Genomic DNA, 17133 nt, shown 5'->3' with positions numbered 1-17133 from the left:
CATGGTTGTTGACAGTTCACAGACTGTGCAGCAGTTCCATGATATTGCGTCCGGCTCCGTCACGCATCCACCAGTGCGACCGGATTCAGCGAGTCAGTCGTTGCCCACTCCGTTGCCGTTTCCTCATCAGTTTCGGATGAGGAACCCTCTGATGAGGACGTTGCTGAACAAGACGATCAGCCCCCAGCCCTGCTATCCATCCAGAAGATGCTGAAGAAGGAACGCTGCTCAGTCAGGCTGTGGATGAGTCTGGTAGGGACACTGTCATCCGTGGATCAATTTGTGTCACTAGGAAGACTACACCTCCGTCCTCTTCTATACCATCTAGCTTTTCACTGGAAAAAGGACAAGACGCTAGAAGCGGTCTCGATCCCGGTTTCCGAAAAGATAAAGTCTTGTCTGACTTGGTGAAAGGACTATATCAACCTAAGAGAGGGTCTTCCCCTGACTGTTCAGACTCCCAACCACGTTCTCTTCTCGGACGCATCGGACGTAGGCTGGGGTGCGACATTAGACGGTCGGGAATGCTCGGGAATATGGAACTCGAGTCAAAGGACAATGCATTTCAACTGCAAGGAGCTACTGGCAGTACGTCTGGCCTGGAAAAGCTTCAGGTCTCTCCTTCAAGGCAAAGTGGTGGAGGTGAACTCGGACAACACCACGGCTTTGGCGTACATCTCCAAGCAACGAGGGACCTACTCTCTGACGTTGTACGAGATCGCAAGGGACCTCCTCACCCGGTCAAAAGGTCTAGACATATCACTAGTAACGAGGTTCATCCAAGGCAACTTGAATGTCATGGCAGATTGTCTCAGTCGGAAGGGACAAATAATTCCAACAGAATGGACCCTCCACGAGGATGTATGCAAGAGACTTTGGGCCACCTGGGGCCAGCCAACCATAGATCTCTTCGCAACCTCGATGACCAAGAGGCTCCCAATATTTTGCTCACCAATCCCGGACCCAGCAGCAGTTCATATAGATGCCTTTCTCCTAGATTGGTCACATCTAGATCTATATGCATTCCCTCCGTTCAAGATTGTCAACAAGGTACTGCAGAAGTTCGCCTCTCACGAAGGGACAAGGTTGACGCTAGTTGCTTCCCTCTGGCCCGCGAGAGAATGGTTCACCGAGGTACTTCGATGGCTAGTAGATGTTCCCAGAACACTTCCCCTAAGGGTGGACCTTCTACGTCAGCCACACGTAAAGAAGGTACACCAAGGCCTCCACGCTCTTCGTCTGACTGCCTTCAGACTATCGAAAGACTCTCGAGAACTAGAGGCTTTTCGAAGGAGGCAGCCAGAGCGATTGCTAGAGCAAGGAGAACATCCACCCTTAGAGTCTACCAATCGAAGTGGGAAATCTTCCGAAACTGGTGCAAGTCAGTATCCGTATCCTCGACCAGTACCTCTGTAACTCAAATAGCTGACTTCCTCTTATATCTGAGGAAAGAACGATCTCTTTCAGCTCCCACTATCAAGGGTTACAGAAGCATGTTGGCATCAGTCTTCCGTCACAGAGGCTTAGATCTTTCCAACAATAAAGATCTACAGGACCTCCTTAAGTCTTTTGAGACCACAAAGGAGCGTCGTTTGGTTACACCTGGTTGGAATTTAGACGTGGTACTAAGATTCCTTATGTCAGACAGGTTCGAACCGCTACAATCAGCCTCCCTGAAAGATCTCACCTTAAAGACTCTTTTCCTGGTATGCTTAGCCACAGCTAAAAGAGTCAGTGAGATTCATGCCTTCAGCAAGAACATCGGATTCTCATCCGAAACGGCTACATGTTCTACAACTTGGTTTTCTAGCCAAAAACGAGCTGCCTTCTCGGCCTTGGCCAATATCGTTCGATATTCCAAACTTATCGTATGGTTGGAAACGAACTAGAAAGAGTCTTATGCCCTGTAAGAGCTCTTAAGTTCTATTTAAAACGAACTAAACCTTTACGAGGCCCGTCTGAAGCTTTATGGTGTTCAGTTAAGAAACCATCTTTGCCTATGTCAAAGAATGCTTTATCCTATTTTATCAGACTATTAATACGAGAAGCTCATTCCCATCTGAATGAGGAAGACCAAGCTTTGCTGAAGGTAAGGACACACGAAGTTAGAGCTGTAGCAACTTCCGTGGCCTTTAAACAAAATAGATCTCTGCAAAGTATAATCGACGCAACCTATTGGAAAAGCAAGTCAGTGTTCGCGTCTTTTTATCTTAAGAATGTCCAGTCTCTTTACGAGAACTGCTACACTCTGGGACCATTCGTAGCAACGAGTGCAGTAGTGGGTGAGGGCTCAACCACTACAATTCCCTAATTCCATAACCTTTTTAATCTTTCTCGTGAAATGTTTTATTATTGTTTTTGGGTTGTCCGGAAGGCTAAGAAGCCTTTCGCATCCTACTTGATTTGGCGGGTGGTCAAAGTCATTTCTTGAGAAGCGCCTAGATTAGAGGTTTTGATGAGGTCCTGTTGTATGGGTTGCAACCCTTGATACTTCAGCTCCTAGGGGTCGCTCAGCATCCTAAGAGGATCGCGAGGCTCCGTAAGGAAGACGTACTTAAAAAGGCAGAGTAATTGTTCAAGTCGACTTCCTTACCAGGTACTTATTTATTTTAAGTTTGTTATTTTGATAACTGCTAAAATGAAATAAAAAATCCTTAGCTCATAATAATGTAAACATTTATTGCTGGTCTCTACCCACCCCCCTGGGTGTGAATCAGCTTATATAATCACCGGCTAAGTTAAATATTGAAAAATGTTATTTTTATAATAAAATAAATTTTTGAATATACTTACCCGGTGATTATATATTAAAGGACCCTCCCTTCCTCCCCAATAGAGACGCAGTGGACCGAGGAGAAAATTGAGTTCTTTGTTTACATTGAGTACTGAGTACCTGCACGACAGATGGCGCTGTTGAAGTACACCCCATACCTGCATAGCGATCGCTGGCGGATTTTTAACGTAGAGTTTTCTGTCGAGCAACAAAGTTGCAGCTTATATAATCACCGGGTAAGTATATTCAAAAATTTATTTTATTATAAAAAAACATTTTTTCTTAAATCCTTTGGGCAAGCTGCATTTCAATCTCACAGTCACTGATCTGATTAAACTCATCATCTCCTCCTATGCCTATTGACGCAAAGGGCCTTAGTAAGATTTCGCTAGTTGTCTCTATTTTGAGCTTTTAATTCAGTACTTCTCCATTCATCATCTACTTTGCGCTTCATAGTACTCAGCCCTGTAGGCTTGGGTCTTCCCACTCTTCTAGTGCCTTGTGGAGCCCAGCTGAATGTTTGATGAACTAATCTCTTTAGGGGAGTACAAAGAGCATGCCCAGACCATCTCCATCTACCCCTTATCATAATCTCATCCACATATGGCACTCAAGTAATCTGTCTTATAGTTTCATTTCTAATCCTGTCTGACCATTCAACTCCCAGTATCCTTCTGAGGGCTTTGTTCCCAAATCTACAAAATCTGTTGGAGATTGTTTCATTGTCATACCATGTCTCATACCCATAGAGTAACCCCGATCTCAGTAGACTGATATATAGTCTGATTTTTATGTAATTTCAGGCGATTTGATTTCCAAATTTTACTCAACTTAGCCATTGTCTGATTTGCTTTTTTCAATCTTTCTCTAAACTCTAATTCTAAAGACCCTGTACTGGAGATCATAGTTTCTGAACACTTAAATAATTCTATGTCATTAATCCTTTCTTCTTCCAATGATATTTCATCTTACATTGTATACTCCGATCTCATCTGTCTTCTATTCATCTTCAGCCCAACTTCGTGTGATATTTCATGCATTCTAGTAAGCAAGCATTGCAAACCCTGTGATGTTCTGCTAACAAGGACGACATCATCAGCATACTTTAGGTCTGCTAAATTTCTATCACCAATCCAGTCCAATCCCTCTCCACCATCTCCAACTGTTCTACGCATTACAAAATCCATTAGGATGATAAACAAAATCAGTGACAACACATTCCCATTGAGTACTTTGCTGTTCACTCGAAATTCATTTGATAAGACTCCACCAACATTAACATTGCACTTGCTATGCTCATGAACAGACTTAATCAAATTCACATATTTAAGAGGAATTCCATAATAATGCAGGACGCTCCACAAAATTGGCCGGTGCACACCATCAAAGGCTTTTTCATAGTCCACAAATGCCATTAAAAGGGGATTTCTATATTCTATGCATTGTTGTATAACATGTCTCAAAATAAAAATTTGATCAGTACAACTTCTACCTTTTCTAAATCCTGCTTGTTCATCTCTCGGCTTTTCATCAACAATTCTCTCCAGTCTCTTTAGAATAAGCATACTGTATATTTTCATAACTGATGCAAGTGTTATGCTCTGTAATTATTGTAATCAATCAGGTCTCCTTTTTTTCCATTTTCACCAACACTCCTAACTCCCATTCATCAGGTTTTGCCTCTTCATGCCACATTCTACAAAATAATCTTGTAAGTAGTCTGGAAGTCATTTCATTTTTGGACAAAATCATCTCGGTAGTTATTCCATCGTATCCAGGGTCTTTCCATCTCTAGTTTTTTTTATTAAATTACTTTATAAATAATGATATTTAGTAATAATTCTATTCTACAGTTTCTTTACGCTATTTAATATGCATTGTTTTATTCAGGTTGTTACCAAGGCTACTTATGGTCATGTTAACAAATCAAAGATCCAGAAGACACTAATGCATATTCAAGCAGGTCATCAGCAGAGTGCAATTCACTTCCTAGGTCTAGACCCACAGTCACAGGTATAGTATGATGATTTATTTTAATCTCACAATAATCTGTTTTCAAGTACTGTATCTGTCCCTATTTTAGATAATGTGGTAGGCTATGCATCACAAGGATTATTATTATTATTATTATTATTATTATTATTATTATTATTATTATTATTATTTGCTAATCTACAACCCTAATTGGAAAAGCAGGATGCTATAAGCCCAGGGGCCCCAACAGGAAAAATAGCCCCATGAAAGGAAATGGAAAAATAAAATATTTTAAGAACAGTAAAAACATTCAAATAAATATTTCCTATATAAAGTCTAAAAACTTTAACATGACTTAAATATACAAGAGTCTATAGGAAACTGGTAAACCAATCGGTACTTAGTGCTGGCTGGCATGTACAGCATATTTTCTATATGCATATCATTGGGAGTCGTACTAATTTATATAAGTAAAAAAAATTCATGAAAACATTAAACAGATTTCCATAATCTAAATAAAATTGGTAATTGTGATAGTTTTTACTTAAACACCAAACAGTTTTCAGTATAAAATTATTAACCATAATACAATATACTTTATTTCTGTGTGATAGACCAAGTTCATGTCTAAAAATCTTTAGTAATACAGTAACTTGAACTTTTACTCGGCAAAGAAAGACTTCATAAGCCCAAATACGGTACTCTGCCACTCATGGCATGATTTGGTAATCCAGCAGTGACACACCATTAGGCAATGCTGAAAAAAAATCACCAGTCCATTCCTCCTACTCTGTAGAATTTGTCCTCCTGCAAGTCTGCAATTGCCCAAATGAAAAAACATTTAATTATATGCACGTCACATCTTAAACAAAATCAGGAGAAAGATCAGTGGCATCTCCATGTTCCTTCATGAAAGATGAACGTTGACAAAAAGCAGGTAATTAAATAGCTAAGTGCATTAAAGTTTGTGTTCTTAATAAAACTTTTAATAACCTTATTGTTAATGAACAATCGGAAAATACCAGTAATTTTGGATAAAAGGAGGGATATAGGTATTGCTAAGGAAAGATTTCAGGAAGCAAGAGGGTTTACAATATTAAGTAAATGGCACGTGAAAGTTTCCTGCACTTTGGGTCCGTCCAAAATATGGCAGTTGCTAGTATCATTGTGGCAATGGTCATTATCTTATGAGTTCTCAGGAGCCAGCCTCCATTCGGGGAAAAGGCTTTAATATTTATGAGAAAGAAAAAAAAAAAAGAGGAGATAGAGAATAATACTGTATGACATTGTGAAAAATTTTCTCACAATGTACTTCATATGAGAGTTAATGTAACTGGCAGTTGAATGGGAGATTCTGAAAAATTGAATTTCAAGGTTGAAGTTACAATGACAGCATATTGGCCACTACAGAATTAAAAAATTATTCCCCTGGTGATTCGGTGCCCCTTATGTGGCTACTTCAAACATGTCTATAGAAACCTGTTTTGTACTTCAGTATAGAAGAGATTGTACTACTGTACATATAATTTTCATGTAATATATAGTACAGTGTATGATTTTGAATGTTTGGCATAGCAAAATGAGGGTACAAGATGTGCCCTGATACAAGATTAATCTCGCATCCAAGATGCTTAGGAGTAGCTCACACATGCTGACCAGTTGTTGACCTCAAACATACATGAAGATAGCTCTCATGGTAGCTAGTATTAATGATATTTTAAGTACCGTATGTTACCGTGTAAAGGGCAAAATTGTAAGACCAGTTTTGAATGAAAAAAGTCAGGGTTCGCCCATTACACAAAAGATGCTTTAGGAATTATGAAAATATTTATTTTCTCGCCCTCTGTTGTGTTGTTGCTATTGTTGTTAGGGTATTCTAATTGCACATGGTTCATTAATAGGTTAGTAGTTTATAAGGATTGACTTAAAATCATACAGTATACTCAATTTAATTACAGTATACAGTATAGTTTTTGGAGAGTTACTTGAGGAGGTGGATCAGTTTAAGTACTTGGGGTCTGTTGTTGCAGCAAATGGTGGAGTGGAAGCAGATGTACGTCAGGGAGTGAATGAAGGATGCAAAGTGTTGGGGGCAGTTAAGGGAGCAGTAAAAAAATAGAGGGTTGGGCATGAATGTAAAGAGAGTTCTGTATGAGAAAGTGATTGTACCAACTGTGATGTATGGATCGGAGTTGTGGGGAATGAAAGTGAAGGAGAGACAGAAATTGAATGTGTTTGAGATGAAGTGTCTAAGGAGTATGGCTTGTGTATCTCGAGTAGATAGAGTTAGGAACGAAGTAGTAGGGGTGAGAATGCGTGTAAGAAATGAGTTGGCAGCTAGAGTGGATATGAGTGTGTTGAGGTGGTTTGGCCATGTTGAGAGAAAGAAAATGGCTGTCTGCTAAAGAAGGTGATGAATGCAAGAGTTGATGGAAGAAGTCCAAGAGGAAAGCCAAGGTTTGGGTGGATGGATGGAGTGAAGAAAGCACTGGGTGAATGGAGGATAGATGTGAGAGAGGCAAGAGAGCGTGCTAGAAATAGAAATGAATGGCGAGCGATTGTGACGCAGTTCTGATAGGCCTTGCTGCTTCCTCCGGTGCCTTGGATGACCGCGGAGGTAGCAGCAGTAGGGGATTCAGCATTATGAAGCTTCATCTGTGGTGGATAACGGGGGAGGGTGGGCTGTGTCACCCTAGCAGTACCAGCCGAATTCAGTTGATTCCTTGTCAGGCTGGGAGGAACGTAGAGAGGAGAGGTCCCCTTTTTTGTTTCATTTGTTTGATGTTGGCTACCCCCTTAAAATTGGGGGAAGTGCCTTGGTATATGTATGTATACAGTATAGTTTTATGTTTAAGTAAAAATATTGTACTGGTAATTAATTTTTCTACTTACATAGTAGATAGAAAGGATCGACTTAACAGCGTACAGCATGCTCAGTATAATCATACACAGTAGTTTTGTGTTTATGTAAAATGAAAATAAGATTGATCTTTTTCTTTATTACAATACTTCCGTCACCAAAATCTTGTATCGGACTACTAGGAATGTTTACATTCTTTGCCAAAGAATTTGCACAGTATCAGTACCTACACTATAGTATACAGGAAAGCAATGATGCAAACAAGTTTGAAAAAAAAAAAACTTTAACAAACTTTTAATTAAAAATCCTCAAAATCAACACTGCCATTCAAACTATTAAAAAGCTTTTCAAAAAATTCATCCTGACAGCAATCGTCATGGGGATCATCACCACTGTCATCGTCCTATGTTCCGTCTAAATAGGTTGAAATGCTTTTGCTGTATACCTAGAAATCCAAAATAAATTGGATCAAGACGATTTTGTATCATACTTTTGCTAAACACGCCACCTAAAACCGAAACCATTGCTTTTTTTACGTTCCATTGCCGATCATAATGAACAAATGAACGCATTTACATGTGTAATAGGTTAGCTTTTGCAGCAACAGCTATCTGACGAAGTATTGGTTATGTAATAATAATGTTATTATTAATGTTGAATTCCTTACTTTAATCCTTAGAAATTCAAAATAAATGAAGAGCGATTTTATATCATGTTTTTCCTATAAACGCCGCCTAAAACAGAAAACGTTTTGTTTCTGTTTCATTGCCGATCATGACAAAAAAAAAAAAAGAACGCAGTTACACATGCAAGTGATAATTAATGATACTAAATGCTTTTAGTAAAGATGTTATAAATAGATTATATGTGATAAAATATTTATGAGTGTAGTAACATTAGGCTGGCCTTGAAATTGCTCTTCGCCCATTACATTGAGTGTATCATTAAAATGCTTTTTTAAAGGAAATTTTGGGCTTCGCCCTTTACACATTAATGTATGGTAATTTCTGTGATATAAATGGATGTTAATGTAACATATTTAACTGACAAGGATGACCTAAAGGAGCTATGTGATTTACCTGCAGAACCCCCATAAGTACTCTGGAGTATAATAAAACATAATCATAATCCCCCAGCAGCCTTCAGGTTAAAAGGGAATTGATATGATAAAAGAAGAATTAAATGAGACTCAAGCTCAATGGAAAAGCCCTTTTAAATGAAAAAAAATCTGAGAACAGTGTAGAATCAAAGGTAAAATGTTGCATAATAAAAAAAAAAATTCATATCAACTACAGTACTGTATTCAGAAATAGCTCGCTCTAACGAAATGGAAAACTACAATTACCGGTATCTATGAGGGTACAAGCAAAAACTACAATAACCAAATATTTAAGTGAAGAATATTACAGAATTTTATATCGAAAAAAAAAATGCACAATGTCCCTATACTATAGGAAGGAACCGTCTTCAGTAAGAAATTGGCCAAAACCTTCTTTTATGGTTCATTTTCCCTTTGCCTACGCACACGCCCTGAATAGTCTGGCCTATTCTTTTCGTATTCTCCTGTCCTCATACACTTGACAACACTATTGCCAAACAATTCTTCTTCACCCAAGGGATTAGGGATTACTGCACTGTAATTGTTCTGTGTTCACTTTCCTGTTAATAAGTGTAAAAGAGAGACTTCGGTTATGGTAAGCAGCTCTTCTAGGTGGAGGAAAGTCCAAAATCAAACCATTATTCTTAAATGTTGGTTAGTGCAATAGCCTCTGTACCATGGTCTTCCACCGTCTTGGGTTAGAGTTCTCTTGCTTCAGGGAACACTATTCTATCTTATTTCTCTTCATCTTATTTTGTAAAAGTTTTTTATAGTTTATATAGATATTTGTTGTGATGTTACTGTTCTTGAAAAAATAAATATTTCCTTGTTTCCTTTCCTCACTGGGATATCTTCCCTGTTGGAGTATAGTTTATATAGAAGATATTTATTGCAATGTTGTTACTGTTCTTAAAAAAATGTATTTTTCCTTGTTTCCTTTCCTCACTGGGATATCTTCCCTGTTGGAGCCCCTGGGCTTATAGCATCATGCTTTTCCAACTAGAGTTGTAGCTTAGCAAGTAATAATAATAATGATAAAAAGAAAACAGTTGCCAACTTGGCAAAAAAGTAAAGTATAAAACAAAATTTATTTGTCATAGAAAAAAAAGTTTTATCGAAAGGAAAAGGAGTTAACATGGGAAGAATGACACGGTGAAAAAAACTGCCATCTCAGGAAATGAGAAAAATCTTTTGATAATCTGTGGGAGCAAATAAAATACATGCCTATGGAATTAGGGCTGTCCTCTGGTGATACATTGGGCTTTTTCTCTCAAAATGTCTATAATTCAAGCAGTTAGAAAGCCATTTGCGCAAAGTAAGGTTATTAAGGATTAATGGGTTTTTAAAGAAACGTGTTTTTGTGAAACTTCATTTCAGTTCAGTTTTTTTTTTTTTTGGAGTATTGAAATTTCATAAGAAAAGGTTTGTTTCCAGTCATGATGATGGAATAGCATAAATTAAATGCTGTTATTAGAAGTTTTTTCTTATCTAGCCAGATTTGGTGTACAAAATTGAGTGAATTGAATATTTTATCTAAATTTTATCATTAGACAATAAATTTCATAGTATATTTTCTTTAGTTTGTACCAAATAAACTTAAAAATTGCTCAAGATTAGGTTCTCAGTCACTTTCTCTCATTCACCATAAGTTTTATTTTTCATATTCCAGGACTGTTAAATAATTTTACCTTTAAATTTACAGGCAGCTTATGAAGCTCTATCAGCTGATGGCCTCGTTAGACCTGGTGAAAAATCCCCACCCTTAATTTACAGCATCAAACTTACCCAATTCAACCCTCCTGATTTTACAATTGGTTAGTAAATGAAAGTTTTTTATAAGAATTACTCATCAATAATTAATTTAATTACAATAAAAGCTTATAGTGCAATTAATAATAGTTAACTTTAGAAATAATTCAGAAAAAATAAACACATGATGTCGAGTTGGAGAAAATCTCAATTACTAATTGATAGGCTATGGGGAACCGCTGTTACAGTGGGTCCCCTGTTAATATTATTATTTTGGCTCTTTAATATGTGCCTTGCTGACCAAGTTGGGAGGACTTTAGTGTTTATTACATTTATACATGTATAAATTTATATTTTAGTTTTATCAAATGTCTAAATATTTACAGTACTTGTATATCCATTCAAGGATTTTGCCATCATGACCTTAACAGGTATGACATGAGGTAGCACTTAATATATCAATTAATCAGTGAAGCAACAGCATGTCTGTCTTATTTACCTTGCCTTTGTAACTTCGAAGATATATGATTGAAGCTATTTCACAAAAAAAAAAAATTAATACAAAGGTAGACAATCATGCAATGGCCACATAGAGAGGTAGTGCCATCTGTGTTCCTCTTGCAGTGCACTGTAGGCGTTAATAAACATTCCCGTAAAATATATCTACCCCTGAATCTCCAAAAACAGCCCAAAGTTTAAGCACATAGCAACACTGGTAGCTGAATTGCTGTCCTCTCGCCTTGAAAATCGCTTGTCAATGAGCGCTCGGTCTATAAACAGCTTGATTGCTCTGTCCAATTTTCATTGGGCTTTTTTTGCGCAGAAGATTCTCCATTCTTCTGTATTTGTTGGTTCTTATTTTTCAACAAATTACCTGTGGTAGTGTCGTTTTTGTGATATCCTTGTGTGGATTGTTATTGATTTGGGCAATTTTTGTGCAACTCAACCTTAATCTTCCTAATGATGGAGTCTCACGATACACCTGCGATCCCTCCTTCGAATCTGGTCAGGAGCTCTCCTCCTTGTAGGATATGGATGAACTATAAGGAATTATGATTTGCATGATAATTATTCTAATTGCAGAGGCAAGGTATGTGATTTATCTTCCCATTATGACTAGTTGATTGTGGTTCGATAGCAAGATGACTGCTTATATAAATAATTAAAAGTCCTTTGATGCAAGAGGGTTAATAAAGAATAGAAAGGCTTTGGTTATTGAGGGTTTCCTTGAATAATTGTTCACTTTGGCCTTTAGCTCTTCTTCCTCTGTCACCAGCGATTCCGATCCTAATTTGCATGGTCTCCCCACCACCCCTTAACCGGTAGTTAATATACAGCAGAATTTGCCTTTACTAGGATTTTGAATAACCTTGTGGATTCTTTTCCAGCTCCTTGTCAGGTACCTGTTGATTATACCCAGGGTTAAGGGTAAAACAGAAACCATCTTGTGAACTATACTCCTTACGAGGGGGATTTTTATGTTTGTAGCCAGGCAAACCCATACTGTAATCTTAAAATAGCCTTCAAGTTACAGCTTCAGCAAACCCACTTCTTTTACCAAGTCTACGATACGATTTTGAGGATTCCAGCTCAAGAACAATATTTAAAAGCTAGGCCCGTGAAACTTGATGGTTTTCCTTCTGGAATTCATGAGGTGTAAGGAACCCTTTCTCCTTTAGCATCCAAGATGCTTGGGTTTCGAGTTCCGGGGTTAAATTTCCAGCCAATTAGAAAGCAGACTTCCTCCTACCTAAGGACGAATCTCCTAAATAAATGACGAAGGTTTGTATTCTAGTAGGAACAAATCACAAATTTTTTAAGTACTTTGTATTTTTCCTAATTATACAAACTTGAGTCCTTTACTCAAACTTTCCCATCATCACCTATCGCCAAAAAAGTCCAAGGCTTCCAACTGAGTGAGTTGTCAGTAAGGCAAAGGGGTCAGTTGCTTCCACGTTATCAACAGTTAATTATCCACCTGTCATTATACCTTATTACTATTTTAATTGCCGTGTTCCAGCTTTGCTGTTATCTATTCTTCTAAGTAAAGAACTCGGGTTTGAGTACTTGAGGGAAATACAATTACAGTACTTTAAAAATTTATATTTTCAAAATCCAGTTATTTAAACCATTATATATTTGGCCTTGTTTTCCGTGAATATAACAGTATATTTCCATTACAGAAGTGGCCTGTATTAATGAGAATGGTGAATTCCTTCAACATCTAGTACATAAAATAGGACTTCAACTTAAGACTAATGCAGTTTGCACGCAGATGCGTTGCATAAGATTTGGCCCCTGGACATTGCAGCACGCTTTACTGCGTAAGCATTGGACATTGAAGCATATTATTGACAACATGAGTGTTTGTCATCCTCTTGTTAAAAATATTACACCTGTATCGCCAAGCTTACAGCATGTGGGGAATGAAAGTTTGGATAACAGTATTCCAAGGTAGTATGCCAATATTCCTTTAAATTTTGTACAGAATTTTGTTGTATGCTTCAGTAAAAAAGTTAGTTTTATTCCAGTATGTTTCCATCATTCATTGCAGTTTATGTAGTTTTCTGTAGCAAACTAATCAGTGATGGTAGTCAAGATGTGCTCTCAGCCAGAATGTGTCTTTCAAAATATTTTGACGTCGTATACTCTTTGGAGAAGAGTGAACAATCCAACCAGCTTAGTAAATATGGATCAAGAACCTTAGAGCGTGAGACCAATCCAATAGTTTTTATTTAGCCAATGATCCTAAAACTGCTTGAAGAATATTTCAACATAAGATGTGTACTAAGTAAAAGGTAAGTTCCATTATATCATGATTACCCAATCACCTTTTCAAATCTTGTAAAAATTAGTTTTGCCTTTAGATGTGTAACCAGCCCATGAAACTTGACATAAAAGACTGGGGTTGTAGGAAAATGCTCTGTATCAGAACTTATACATAGGTTTATTTTCAATAAGGTATTATTACAATGTAAAATGTAAATATTTGCCTCATATTTACAAATATGTACTCACTGTCTTGTTAACAGCAACGTTATTTTACATTCATACCCACACAGTGCCATACGTGACGAGATGGAAAATGCCTGTAATTGAACAAAAGAAAAATCCAAGCTGAAAGACAAAAAATTTTTATCAAGTATTTTGTTTTTATGTTAGTTGTACAGTAAAATTATTTCGGCGCAAGCTGGAACTGCCTTTGAACAATAGGTGATGCACTGGCAAGGAGCCCTTCCCCACCACTTATCGGATGAGCCTTACTTTAACCTTTTGGCTCAGGACAGAGGGACAGTTGAAGAGGGAAGCTCAACTTGAAGGACTCAGGTTTGTGTATAGCTTAGGAAAATGTAAATCACTTAAAAAACTTTTGTTCCTATGCATATACAAACCTTTGTTTAAATGGGTGACTCACTGGAAATGCCTGATTAGGTATTGGAGTGAAGGAGAGGACTCCAGCAACTTATCGTTTGCCTCTATGAGGATCAAGTAGAGACTGATAGGGTTTGGCCTTTCCAAAATGAATTATACATGGTCAGCTGAAGAAACTCTTCCCCCAAGGGAGACATCAGTCCAGAATAAACAATAACCCCCTTGATAATCATACACCAGGTATAAATTCCACCATCCACCCTCTCGTTATGGGAGATAATTCATTGGTATTAGAGAATAAAGCTCGGAAGTGTAACTTACCAACATCATGTCGTATCCAGCATGTTATATTTCAACTACTTCGTGTACCCCAAGAGAGGGAACAGAAAAAATGAAGAAGATCCATTTATTCCAGACTTACATCTATATGTTACAAAAGTCAAGATGCTTCTTGACCTGTGCGGTAGCCGAGCTGGCTACACATCTACTTGAGCAGCCATCACATGCCCAAGCACAAAGTTGCTATAGATAGGCCATGAAGGGGATATGGGATTTCCAACCCAACCTTCAACACCTGGCCAACTGATGTTTTTCTTGAAGGCTTAGATTGGCCCTATATCATCTTTGTGAGTTTTGGTTCTAGCTAGTATCTCTGCAGTTAGTGTACGCTGTAAGGATGATCTCACAATGTCGGAAAGACCCTGTATTCCTTGACACCTATAGTCTCGTTCCTGCTAGTGCTAACAAAAAGTCACCAACTTGCTCAGTGTCGAGTCGTTTTCAGATAATAATACCACAGTGTCTTGGGTCATTTTAATGATAAATATTGCAAAACCCTCATGAGACATAAAAGCATCTCTCGATCATTAACCATTGCTTCACATAGAGAGAGGGGGGATGGAGAAGGTCTCAAACCTGGGTCATATGCTGGTTCGGGTATTTGCCACAAAGCCAGAAACAAAAATTAAAGGGTTCCTTCCACAACTCAGCTTGGTGTGACTAACCTTTGGCAGCTGCAACAATGCTGTTTCATTCGGCAAGTGGATCAGGCTGAAGGGAAGAAAGGTGTACTGTATGCATCCAAGTAGATCTGACAACTGTTAAAAGGGGTTTTCTATCAGCCTATGGCAGAGGAAATCATGAGGAGCTTCTATATAGGTGGCAAACAAGTTGATCCTAAGACCCTCCCCCCCTCACCAAAGAGACTCGCTGCTACACAAAGAAGTAGAGACCATTCTGACTACAACCTGCCCCTAACGACTGAATGTGATGGCTAGAGTGGTGTCGTCATCTATCAACACTAGCGAGTGCCTTCGTTGCCATAATTGAAATGCTTATAGCACAAGAGAAGCTACTTGCATTTCGAAGAAGTAAATGTGCAGATGCATTTCTTTGTGGCCCAACATGCGACAAACTGGTAGGTTTCGTTCAGGTGTACACCTCACCCCTCCTTCAACGCATCTGAGAACAGTTGCATATCCGGAAGCAGAGTCAAAGGGGACTGTCACCAGTTGAGATCGCTCAGAGCTTCCCATCCCACGGAAACAAAAGGAAAGGGGGGGGGGGGGCCTCTGGTAACCAGTTATCTTCATACAGTAATGAAGAGACCTCTGGTGGAGCTGCCATGTGGAATTATTTTCTCCAGTGAGCCGATGCAATAAATAGTCTGACGGAAAATATCTCTCTTCTGCCGTATCTAACACCATGCCCAAGTATTTCAATCTTTGCCTCGGTATGAGATTTGACTTCTCCCAACATCACAATCCGAATTTGATGACAAAACAGGAAAATCAGATTTCTATCCTCTAGCAGCTGCTCTTCCGAGGAAGCCAGGATCAGGCAATCATGGAGATACAGTATTACACCAGTAGACCTTTATCTCTCGAAAGAGAGCCCAAGATTATCATGGAGAACACTGGAAGAGCCGTACACAGTCCGAAGCACCGTGTCATGAATGTGTGCACTGTACAGTAGTGGGAGTACTTTTGAGAGGACTGATGCAAGGCTATGTTAAATACACATCCTTCAGATCCAATGAAAGCATGAGTCTCCCTCTCATGGAATACAGCACAGACTATACCTTTTCCATCATGAACTTCATTTGTCAAACAAATGTGTTCAGGGGAGAGAGAGAGACTGACGACCGGTCTCCAGCTCCCAATTGACTATAGAAGCCTTGAGGCTTGTCTTGATTAGGAGTTTGAGCACTTTCTTCAATATCCCTTCCACCTCGGTCCGCAAGGCCCACACCTTTCAGCAATGTTTTAGAATTCAACGAAAGCTCTATCGGTTTACGAGATATAGAGGTCGATGGTCCTAAAAAAGTAAGTAGTAACCGACCTGAAGGGCACTCATTTCCCCTTATCTCTGCCAAGTTTTCTAAGGGTAAGACAGGCATCCCTGCTCTCGGCAGCAGGAGTGAGTGTATGCCGGCATCAGCTTTTCCCTTGCCTGCACTTCCTTAATGAACCATGTTTGGGGGGGGGGAGGAGGGGAAGGCTTGAAAAGGCAGTGCATGCAGCACCCCAGCCGTTCCCAATTGGCAGTCTAAAAAAAAAAAGGGTGCATGGCTCTGCCTTATATCCGATCCCAAGGGTTTGGCTGCAGCTCCCTTCGAAGGGCCAGGGCCCTGGAAATAAACTGCGCTTGATAAGGAAGTCCCGCAAAGCAGATCACTACTGCCTCCACACAACTCCTCAGAAGAAATCAAGGAATCCCTTATCTTCAAAAAACAAGTTAGTCCACAGGCTTAAAGGAAGGTCGCTCCCTTTCCACCTGATAGCACTTCTCTAGGGATAGAGGCTGGTAATCCCCATTGACTTCGCTAAAGTACGTCACTGCCCCTCACCACTGGTCAAGCCAGGAAAACAGCTTGGTGGGAAGCCATGCCCGATAATTCCATGGCTGTCGACACAAGTGGCCGTGAGTCTCCAACTAATCAACGCACACTGAAGGAACTTTAGATTACGCCAAATGCTATAGTGCATAGTAAGCCTGTTTCGAGAATGGGGTGACATGCCAGATCTAATTTGACTGGCTGAACCCGAGTCTTCAGATCCACAGATCTGATTGATGATGCTAAACAAGGCCAAGTCAATCATATGTGTCCAAGGTAGCTTCCAAAGGATGGTTCTCCCTCAAGGCGCCACCAAGCTTGCCTCACTTATAGAAGAGTGTAAGGACGTCCACGAAGGTGTACACGACTCGGGATTGTCTTTCTCTGTGTGTATCAGTATAAGGTCCTCTTTCCTAGTGACAGCCAAATCCCTAGCAACTTCATACCCAGGAGGGGTGGGTAGAGGGTGC

At 39.1% G+C, this 17133-nt stretch overlaps 1 protein-coding gene across 1 annotated transcript in view; it reads left to right on the top strand.

Moving 5' to 3' along the window:
• Nucleotides 1-12980, top strand: part of LOC137615185 (pseudouridylate synthase TRUB2, mitochondrial-like) — a 68625-nt gene extending 55645 nt beyond the window's left edge. Inside the window, exons 4-6 of the mRNA XM_068344828.1 lie at nt 4664-4786; nt 10409-10520; nt 12639-12980. Of these exons, the coding sequence (XP_068200929.1) occupies nt 4664-4786; nt 10409-10520; nt 12639-12913 (510 nt within the window). The 3' untranslated portion in view covers nt 12914-12980. The remainder of the gene's footprint in view (nt 1-4663; nt 4787-10408; nt 10521-12638) is intronic.
• Nucleotides 12981-17133: the final 4153 nt, after the last annotated feature.

Source organism: Palaemon carinicauda, chromosome 21 (genome assembly GCF_036898095.1).
Source record: "Palaemon carinicauda isolate YSFRI2023 chromosome 21, ASM3689809v2, whole genome shotgun sequence".
Lineage (NCBI taxonomy): Eukaryota > Metazoa > Arthropoda > Malacostraca > Decapoda > Palaemonidae > Palaemon > Palaemon carinicauda.
Note: the sequence above shows the minus strand (reverse complement) of the source record. Positions and strands in the feature narration are given on the sequence as shown.